This window comes from Myxine glutinosa, chromosome 4, assembly GCF_964187855.1.
Source record: "Myxine glutinosa chromosome 4, kmMyxGlut1.1, whole genome shotgun sequence".
In the NCBI taxonomy this organism is placed as follows: domain Eukaryota; kingdom Metazoa; phylum Chordata; class Myxini; order Myxiniformes; family Myxinidae; genus Myxine; species Myxine glutinosa.
The window spans coordinates 77,536,503-77,546,966 of NC_136264.1; the positions used below are offsets into that span (position 1 = coordinate 77,536,503).

At 46.2% G+C, this 10,464-nt stretch overlaps 2 protein-coding genes across 2 annotated transcripts; one reads left to right on the forward strand and one right to left on the reverse strand.

The window, feature by feature from the left end:
• Nucleotides 1–4,260: 4,260 nt before the first annotated feature.
• On the forward strand, nt 4,261–4,641 carry LOC137425905 (histone H2A type 2-B-like). Its single transcript, XM_078775247.1, has one exon. The coding sequence runs from the start codon at nt 4,261–4,263 to the stop codon at nt 4,639–4,641; it is 381 nt and encodes a 126-aa protein (XP_078631373.1).
• Nucleotides 4,642–9,470: 4,829 nt separating this feature from the next.
• Nucleotides 9,471–10,183, reverse strand: LOC137424893 (histone H2B 1/2-like). The gene has a single exon (XM_068112775.2). The coding sequence runs from the start codon at nt 10,154–10,156 to the stop codon at nt 9,776–9,778; it is 381 nt and encodes a 126-aa protein (XP_067968876.1). The 5' UTR covers nt 10,157–10,183; the 3' UTR covers nt 9,471–9,775.
• Between the last annotated feature and the right edge of the window lie 281 nt (nt 10,184–10,464).

A 10,464-nucleotide genomic window follows, 5' to 3' on the forward strand; every position in this document is an offset into this window, starting at 1 on the left:
CGCACCAGCACCTCCATCCATTACCCCAGCATTCCAGTATCCATGATCCCCCAGAATGCCCTCGCTCCTCCTGCGCTAGTTCACCCAGCCAACAACGTTTTAAATGCAAAATCTTTGTGGATAAATGCATTTTTCTTTAAACTTTGGAAAATTGCATTCACATCTGTGTCCTTTGCTGAGGTGCCATGGCTCAGCAAAGAGATGCCATGTGCTTATATCTTCTTTATTTATTAGACATCCTACAGACGTAAGCGAACACTCAGTTTATTCTGCGTGTGTTGCACATCACATGCAGCAAATTTCACCTCCCTGTGCCTTGTATTTATTGTGATTTTAAAAAAAACACTTCTGTACCCGGACCTTTCGGCTTGGTTTGCAAGCCACCGTCTACAATTCCAACGTAAGAGACATAAATCCTCTTCTTTTGGGTCTTCCGAGTCCTCGTGGTCTTTTGGGTCCTCGTGGTCTTTTGGGTCCTCGTGGTCTTTTGGGTCCTCATGGTCTTTTGGGTCCTTGGGGTATTTTGGGTTTTAGGGGTAATTTTGGTCTTTGGGGTCCACTGGGTCCTCAGGGTCTTTCACGGTCTTCAAGATCTTTTCAATCTTTTGGATTGTTTGGGTATTTGGGGTATTTTGGGTCTTTAAGGGTCTTTGGGGTATTTTGTGTCTTCGGGGTATTTTCGGTCTTCTGAGTCTTTTCGATCTTTTTGGGCTTCAGGGTTTTTGGATCTGCTGCATCTTTTCAATCTTTTTGGTCTTCAGGTTTTTTGGGTCTTCGGGTTTCTTTGAGGCTCTTTGGGATATTTTGGATCTTGGGGTCTTTTTCATCTTCCGAGTCTTTTTGATCCATTCAGTCACCTGGGTATTTTGGGTCTTCAGGGTCTTTTTGGTCTTGAAGGGCCTTTGGGATATTTTGGGGGGTTCAGGGTCTTTAAGGGGCTTCTGAGTCCTTTGGGTCCTCAGACTTTTTGGTCTTTAGGGTCTTTTGGTCTTTGTGGTATTTAAAGGTATTTGGGGGTATTTTGGGTATTTAACAGTCTTCAGGGTGTTTTGGGTCTTCGGGGTATTTTGGGTGTTTAGGGTCCATTGGGTCTTCAGAGTCTTTTTGGTATTTTGGATCTTCAGAGTCCTTGGGGTCTTTTGGGTCCTCTTTGTCATTTTGGGTCCTCTGGGTTGTTTGAATCCTCGGGTTATTTTGGATATTCAGGGTCTTTTGGGTCTTTGGGGTCCATTTGGTCTTCATGGTCTTTTCAGTCTTTTGGGTCTTTGGGGTATTTTGGGTCTTCTGGGTAATTGGGGTCTTTTGGGTTCTCAGAGTCTTTTAGGTATTTTAACCGGTTCACACAGTCGTCGTGTCATGTGGCACAAAGTCGTCGTGTTCAAAGATTGCTCATTAACCCCCGCCCCCTCCCCCAACCCAGCCCACCCCACTCAAATCCTTCCTGTCTTTGGTGTAACTACGCTGTAGTTCGAAGCACCAACCTTCCAACCCGAGCAGATGCTCTCATCATCACACAACTGTAACTGTTTAGCTTTTGTTTCTGGCTTTGGAGGATCTGAGGGTATGATGAGCCGAGATGAAGACAATAGTACAGCAAGCGAACAAATGCAAATACCGATGCGAAGAATAAAAACAAAGGGTAAGCGAAGTCCTTTGAAAAAAGGGTTTATATGCAAAAATGTGGATCACACCAGCTTTGGAGATGGTACGTGGATTTGTGATGCTCGGCCAAAGCTGTCCAGCCATTGGTTCGATAAAATGTAGTTGTGTGGCATTCCTGATCCGATTTTCCCTTCAAATGATCCCCGTTCGCAACGACTTATCGTGTGTTTCAATATTCAGCAATCCGACGTGTTTTAAAATATTGTCCTGTGACTCCCCTCGGTGAAGACCAGGAAATCACGGATGGCAATTCGAGCATTAATTTGAGGCGACGATAAAATGCGGATTTCACTATATATGCGCGGGAGGAAGGAAAGAAGAAGTGGGAGCTCTTACCTGTCGATCCTGCACGGCCGCCTTCAACCCTGTGGAAATAAACTCAAGCAGGAACGGGTTTAGAAAATACAGGGGAAAACAATGTAAGGGTTTATTTACAACGGATTGCCGGGACAATGAACGCGATAAATAAATGTCCTAAATCGGGATCCCTCACACCAGACTTCAACAACAGACGAATTTATTGTGGGACTTATCTCGTCTGGCTGAGGTGTGTCATGGATCGTCAGGTTCGAGCACGTGGTCCGAACACGGCTCCGGTTGGCGGGAAGAAGGCCTCGACGCGCCCTTGTTCGCGCGTGAAGCGAGTGAGTGGGTGTGCAACCCACCTCCTCGGCCATGCAATGTCCTCATGGATTCGGCACGGAACTGCGATGCACCCAACGTTCGGGTCAGAAGGGTGAGAGGGTGAAGGAAGGTGTGAGGGAAAGAAGTCGGAGCAGAGGAGGCGTGAGAGCAGAGGAATCGTGAGGGCAGGAGCGAATGAGGTCCAGATACCAATGTCTCCAACAACGAGCAGGAACGAGAAGGCAAAATGTCGGTTTCCTCTAACCTTTTAACATCAGCTCCTGACGTCACCGGCGCTTCTCCTTCAATCAGCGTGTTGCTTCTTGCTCGCCCCTCACGCCCTCCAATCTGAGGGAAGCTTCTTGCCCCACCCCTGGCCAATCACCAGTCCTTCCTTACTCTGCCAATCGGCAGCCTTCGTCCTGCCTCGTGGCTTCCTTCCACCAATCAGTGGCCAGATTTTTGCCCCTACCTTGACCAATCACGAGACGCATCCCACCTCATCTCCCTATTGGTGGTGTCTTGTCCAATGTGTTACGGATTTGTCACTTCCATTGTTGTGGTTCTCATCCACTGTAAACATTTTTGGTTCCATGTACTATTATTGTTATCGTTTAAGTGAATTGGAGATAACTGTTTTCAAAAGGTAAAAAAAATTAATGTTTTAAAAAGAAACCGGAAACCGGATCGGGAACCGGACGAGAAGAAGAGGCGGAGCAAGTGAGGTCGGAGAAGGAGCCGAGCTGCGTTGAGGTTTTGAGCAAACGCTGGCGAACGGGGGTCACGAGTGAACTTTGGGTTTCCTGGGAAAGGGATTCCTGCGACAGAGTTGTTATCGCTGTGACAGATAAACATGCCTGAGAGGTTTTGCAGTTGATTCCGAAGAGAATCATTGGAGTGCCGTTACGTCTCGAGTACGGGCCGTTGGCCATTTTGCCTCGCGCCTGATTTCGGATTGCTCTCGGCTCTTCACCTCGCTTCAACCATTTCACCGCATCCAGACGTTAACCTGGTGTGTGTGTGTAACGTGGATTTTGAGTGGGAATTTGCGGTTCGCCATGTGGGGAGCCGTTGAACATCCATACCCGAAGGTGTGTTTTACCAGTCGCCTCTTGAGGGTACCTTTGCCCATCTTTGACAGTGTGACTGTCAACCGAACAGGATTCTGGTCTCGATACGACATCGTTCTGAGGATCACTGGAGCGTGGATCGACTTTGGCTTGATGCCGGGATAGAGACATTGGGAATGTACTTTTCGCTCACTTGGTACCATCAGTTTCGTACAATGTAACTCACTGTGCTCCATCATAGGAATGATATATTGGTTGTACCATTAATTAATATTGTTATTGTACTGTTATTCTTGTGTGACCTTAATACAATACTTGTTTGTTGGTAACAATTGGTGTGGTTTCACCATTTATCTTTGACACACAGAATAACACATCTTTCTGCCGTGACTCCTTTCGAGGCTCGGAGGTACACCGTGACTGGGGTTTGGGGAGGAGCATGTAACAAATGGTATGATCTCCCCATCAAACCCTCGACCAATCCTTCGCGAGGTGGGCGTGGCCTCAGCCTGTCAGAGCAATGTTGCCTGCCAAGTCGGGGTTGTCAGCCCAAGTGCGTCACCTGGGTTCCGGTTAGTTTTATTGTTATTGTGGGGGGGAATTTATGTAGTGAGTGTGCTAATGGGCCTAACTAATGTCTATGATGTAGTGCCATACGGGACAATGGATAGATCACAGGTCTCATGCACAGGGGAATCAACATAATCCCTACTCTATTTATCACAAAGCCATCCTCGTATGACCACAAAGATACACTTATGCGAACAAACCGCCGAAACAAACTTATTACATGTGGGGTTCCCTATCACGACAATCGGAGCACCTACCTATGCAGATCTACCTGAATCTATATATATCACGACACCAACATTCATAACAATATATACTCCACTGTGCAAACATCATGTCGGGACGTGGTAAGGGCGGTGGGAAGACTCGAGCAAAGGCCAAGTCTCGTTCTTCCCGTGCTGGGCTGCAGTTTCCCGTGGGTCGTGTCCACAGACATCTTCGCAAAGGCAACTACGCCAAGCGCATCGGTGCCGGCGCTCCCGTCTATCTGGCGGCTGTGCTCGAGTACTTGTCTGCAGAGATCCTGGAGCTCGCCGGTAACGCTGCACGAGATAACAAGAAAACGCGCATCATCCCTCGTCATTTGCAGCTCGCCATGCGCAACGATGAGGAGTTGAACAAACTGCTGGGCGGGGTGACGATCTCACAAGGTGGTGTACTGCCGAACATCCAGGCCGTGCTGCTGCCAAAGAAAAGCCAGCTCGGCTGGCTTTAAACAGCTCCGCCTCACAAGAGTTCTTCAGCTCTCCCACAACGGCTCTTTTCAGAGCCACTCAAATCTTTCCGAAAGCAGCATTAGCGATACACGATCCGTGTTTTACACAAAACTCTGCTGTGTGTTGAAAAACCCTACACTATATATGCGGTTCTTTCTTTCTTTCTTGTTTCCTTTACACTTCAAAACCACATACAGAACTTTGCACTTTTGAACTTTATGAATTTCACTTACTAGTGAGGTACCCGTGCTATGCACGGGTGAAGGCCAGAATCAAACAGACAATGCAGAAACGGCGAATGCTAAAGCATGAAACCAATAAATTCCACATTCCTTTTGCACCTTCAGTCACACGTCAGACATGGACAGCAAGTTCGTGAAGGACTTCCATGAAAAACGTACCCGTACGCAAACAAATGGGTCCGTTCATGTATAGAAACATCGATTGTGGGTCCATGGCGAATCTGCAGATGTTCACGAATTTCACGTTTAGAAAGTAGAAACCATCACCACATGTCGTCATTTAATTGAACTCGATATCCTCTTTTTTCATTCCAAACAGCACAACTCCAATCACAAATTAAATAGCATTAATATAAAAAATAAACTTCTAACAACATTGATAATGTTTCCTTCATTGTAAAAACTACCAAGTCAACAGTTAAAAGTATTTTGAGCCGACAGGTGTTACGGCCTTGGTAAGATCGATGGAGACAGCGATCTATTAGCTTATACACCGCCCAAATAGCTATGTGGAATTCTCTCATGTAGAGATTAAACCCACGTCGTTTGAACTTTGGCCGAGGTCATCATTTACTTTTAATGATGTTTATATACGAATCAAAAAGAAAATAATTGGTTTTGGGCCATCCTTTCCTCATATCTTGTGGGATTGTGAGTTGGAGAGACAACTGACCGTGATGGCGGGGAGGGGGTTGGCAGTCTCTCAAGCAGGGATTCAACCCATGTCCTTATAAAAGGTCTTTGTCCGAGGTCATTATTTTTAACTGTGTGTTTTCATTCGTCAGGTTGCGATCGGTGCAGCCGTTTGTGCGGAACCCGGGAAAATAACATTATGCGGGAGTCAAAACATGAAAATGCTGGAGACCAAAGTTGAAATTGGAAAAACAATATAGCCTATTTTACTCCAGTGGGTCCCAGGATTACCCACCCAAAATATCGTTGCGATCGGTTCAGCCGTTTTTGCGGTACCTGGGAACGGATGGACGGACGGACGCACAGACGGACATTTGGTGAATTATAGTAAGATTAATTTTCATTTATGCACAATTTTCACTTATGAATGCCCAATAATTATGAACTTTGCACTTACTCATGCATCGCATCACTCGTGCATCTCGTCATCACAGAAACCCCAATAATTGTCCATCTTGTCGAGTAGACTTTATCGTATTTTGATGATACAGAGAGTTGCAGCAGAGTATTGTCGTGTGGACACTCAGTTAAGACAGAGCGTCCACGGATGGAATCGAGCTTAACGAGGCGTTTCCCAATTGATGGCAGATCATACGCGAGACGGAATGAAGAAAGCCGCTTACCTTCACGGTCCGATGTCTTCAACCTGAAAATCAATAAATCAAACCAAAACGGATGTAAAATGTACAACGATAAATATTTATTATGGACCCGATAACAAAGGACGCGACAGAAGAACTAAAACCTAGGTTGGGATCCCACTCACAGACTTCATAAACAAAACAATGGGAGAATGAATCAAAGGAACCGTTGTTTGCGCGTCTGTGCTTATCTATCTGGATGTGGTGTCCGTCAGGAATCGTCTGGTTGTGCAGCTCCGTGGTCCAACGTGGCTCCGGTTGGTGTAAACTGCCTGGTCGTTGGCGTGGAGTGGCCCTCGGTGTGCCCGTGCGATTGCTCGTCAGCTCTCCAACCGCAAGCCTCGCTCATTGTTCGTATGCGAACGCAGGGGAAGAGAATCGTCGGTGCTGGTCTCCCCACCAAAGTCCAAAGGCAAGAAAAGGTCCAGCATGAAGGGACAGTCCAGAGCAAGAGGCAAAGGGAAGAGAGAAGCGGAGGAGAAGACAGGCAGAAGCGAAGAGGAGAAAATGTTGGTCAGCAAGTGGTTTTACTGATTGTCTTCTGACGTCACTCTCTATCTCTCCCAATCAGTGTGTCATTTCTTGGTGGTCTTTCGCGCCTTCTCACGTCACTGGCGCTTCTCCTTCAATCAGCGCGTCGCTTGTTGTGGCTCTTTCACGCCTTCCTCACCGATTGGCTGAGGTGTCATCGGTCGGTGGCCAATCATTCTGCCGCTTCCTTCCACCAATCAGTCACCAGCTTCTTACCCCATGGTGCGATATTCCCATCAAAACCCTTTTGACCAATCACGTGCGAAGTAGGCGTGTCCTCAGCCTGCCTTGCACGATATGTTTGCCTGCTATGGCACTGGTGATGTGGCTGACTGCGGCCCCATCAGCAGTGCCCCCAAACTGGCTTCCTGCCTGTTTTTCCTGTAAGCCTTGTGGCGACGGGGGAATTAATAAATGTGGTGCGCTATTGGGCTTAGCTAATGTGTGTGATGTGCTGCCATACGGGACAAAGGAATGATCACAAGGCCTGACAGCTGACACACAGGGGAATTAGCTTAGTCCCGACTGCCATTTAACACACGATCATCCTTGTATGATGACAGGTACACACTTTATCTGACAAACCGGGATAACAGGACTTATTACATCGAGATTGTTCTCACTCGACAGACGAAGCATGACACCTTTTCAGATCTACCTAAATCTATATATGCCTACCCAACCGACATAACAGTATGACATAAAAGAGCAGGAGTGAGTGTGTTCAAGGGTAGAAACAGAAAAGGAACAAAGCAACGAGCAAAGAAAAAGTGGTTACAGAGGAGGGGGGGGGAGGGGGGTGAGACTCACAATAACTTAGAAAAAAGAGTGCCTCTGCATTCGAATTTTCCAGTCTTTATTAACTATTAAAGTTCTGAACAAAAATTAATTCTGACAGATTTGCATTCACAAACAAGGGGATTTTTATGGGTTCTGGAAGCGCCAGTTTTGTTATTGGCTCGTTTGAGAAACGAGGTCGAAAGTGCTCTCGGAAGGGGAACAGTCTCCGCCATTTCACACCGAATAGAGTGAGAAGGAAGATGAGATTCCAAAATCAAGTGCAGTATTGTACAAACAACGCGTCGTCCTCGCAACGCCGCCGATGTCATCGTGACGGGAGAAGCGGACGTGGTAGAAATCAACGTCGGCGTTCGGAAACGATGAGAAGTGTTCTTTTGTTTGTTTGTTTCTCGTTTCACTGAGCTCAATAATTAACGTGAACGATACATCCCTGCGTCATGCGCACAGCATTTTCAGATACAAGCACATGCTGGTAAAAGGCGAGATGCACATTTTCAATCCTCAACACCTTTCACCATCTTCCACGGGCCGACACTGTAGATGGAAGAGCTGCTTTGACACAACATTGCTGACACGGTCGGATACGTTCTCGGGCTTCCCCCAAGGAGCTTCGTGACTCAGGCTCATTTTCACGAGGTAAATGTATTCTTGGACCAAACTTAAACGTTAAAATTTTCATTGTGAAGTGTGCACCTGTCTGTAGCCATCTTTGCAAAGCAGTCAAGCAAGGAAGAAGAAAAATCAGCTTTCCTGAGGCTCATGTTGAGGCCACCTGAGCATGGACCCGCCTGAGTGAAAATACTTAGTCAGAAACAGCACACAGCTCGAAGCAATGCTTTGAAGGGTTTTTTTTCGTCCAAACGTCACAGTCATCAGCTTGTATCGTGCCTCGTGTGATGTACCGATTCCATCTCCGCCTTGTAAACGATATTGTTGCGATCTCATTCACAATGAGCTGCTCAAATTCATCACCTGTCGTCCAAGGTAGCGCAATGACGGAGAAACTTTAAGCACTCATTGGGTTTGAAGCTCAATGAAATGATATTTGAAAGAGAAATTTTCAACAAGGCTACAATCGAGGGTTCAACGAGGTTAAAGTTGGTTGGCGGACAAAACAAGTATTTTTACTTTTCATCAAATCCAAACTGGCATCAAAATATCGGACGATATAAACGATGCTTTTGAAGCTTATTTCTCAGGTGATGTGAGCGCGCGTTGTTATTTGCCAAAGTTCTGCAGTTCAAGTTGTGTTCAGAATTAAATCGTCGTGAATTACTGCATTATTTAAACCTTATTTGACAGGATTACGTGTTTACTTGAGTGAAAGCGAATGTGGAAATAAACTGAAAGTGACAGTGAAAGCCAGTGCAGTTGCAGATGGTCAAAGCGAAAGGACGATGTGCGCATGCGCGGGACGAGAGGTGAAAAGGGGAAAGGCACGAAGAGCACATGCGGACGTGGTAGAAATCACCATGGGAATCGCAGAGAAAATAATTAAATGTCGGAGGAATCGTGGAAGGGTCAAAGAGCAAATGGTAAAATCGAGTTCCCACCAATAGAAAACCTCTATCACCACCATAAAGACAGGTATGCTCGGCGTTTCGTTTATTCACCTTTAGATTCAGCTCCGATCGTCATATCTGGATGTGGTAAAGGTGGAAAGGGTCTCGGTAAACTGGGAGATCCTGCTCTCCGTGCTCCGTGTTGGCATTTGCAGTTTTGACACGCGTGTCCATGTACCCATAGAAAAGGTATTTCTTTTTTTGGATCACAAACACCCAGGAGTTACGCGAATTCACCGTAGTTGGATTTATTGAAATCTGTTAATCCGTCTCAAGTTATAACACAACAAAGACAGACACGGCTCCTTTTATAATATCGATAGGAGCAGATTGAACAAACGTTGGTCCTCATCAAATTTGATCCTGACTACCCAACAAACATACCCACCTCACAATCAATTATGTTCCAAGTCGTTATGACAAAAACCAACCCTATCCATGGAATAATAGGAAGTTTTAACAGGACTACTCTTTACTTCAGTATAATGCTGATGATAACCTGACCTGCACTTTAATATGAACCACATTTCTCGTTACAGATAACATCACGTGGTTCTTTCACCAAGGAAGGACACGAAGAGCAAAGGTTGCACACTCTTAAAGAAACATTGAGTGGCTCTGAAAAGAGCCGTTTTGGGATGAACTCGAGAAACGAGTCCGAGCTCACTTGGAGCTGGTGTACTTGGTCACGGCCTTTGTACCTTCGGACACGGCGTGCTTGGCCAACTCCCCGGGAAGGAGCAGACGCACTGCCGTCTGGATCTCCCGCGATGTGATGGTGGAGCGCTTGTTGTAATGCGCCAGACGAGATGCTTCGGATGCGATGCGCTCAAAGATGTCGTTAACGAAGGAATTCATGATGCTCATCGCTTTGGAAGAAACACCCGTATCGGGGTGAACTTGTTTCAGCACCTTGTAGATGTAAATGGCGTAGCTTTCCTTTCTGCGATGACGCCGTTTACCGGGACCCTTCCGAGTCGCTTTGGAAACGGTTTTCTTCGAACCCTTCTTTGCTGCCTCTTGCTTGGGATGATCCGCAGGCATGACGAGTCGATATTGAAACAGTTAAATATGAACCTTCAGAGAAAGAATAAGAAGACGAGTGTGAACGATTCCCTCTTATAAAGGGTTCATATGCAAATATCTGGATCACAGAGCGTTTCTGGGTGGAGTGCACAACCTGATACTCAGTCATTGGTTAGATGAAAAGTGGGCGTGTGTCATTCTTGATCCGAGTTTCCCTTCAAAAGAACCAAATTCGTCACCTTCGCATGAAATTCAGTAAAGTTATTTGGATTTCTCTTTTTGTGGACAAATCATGGCGTTCTGTCACTTCCAAACCAAATACAGAA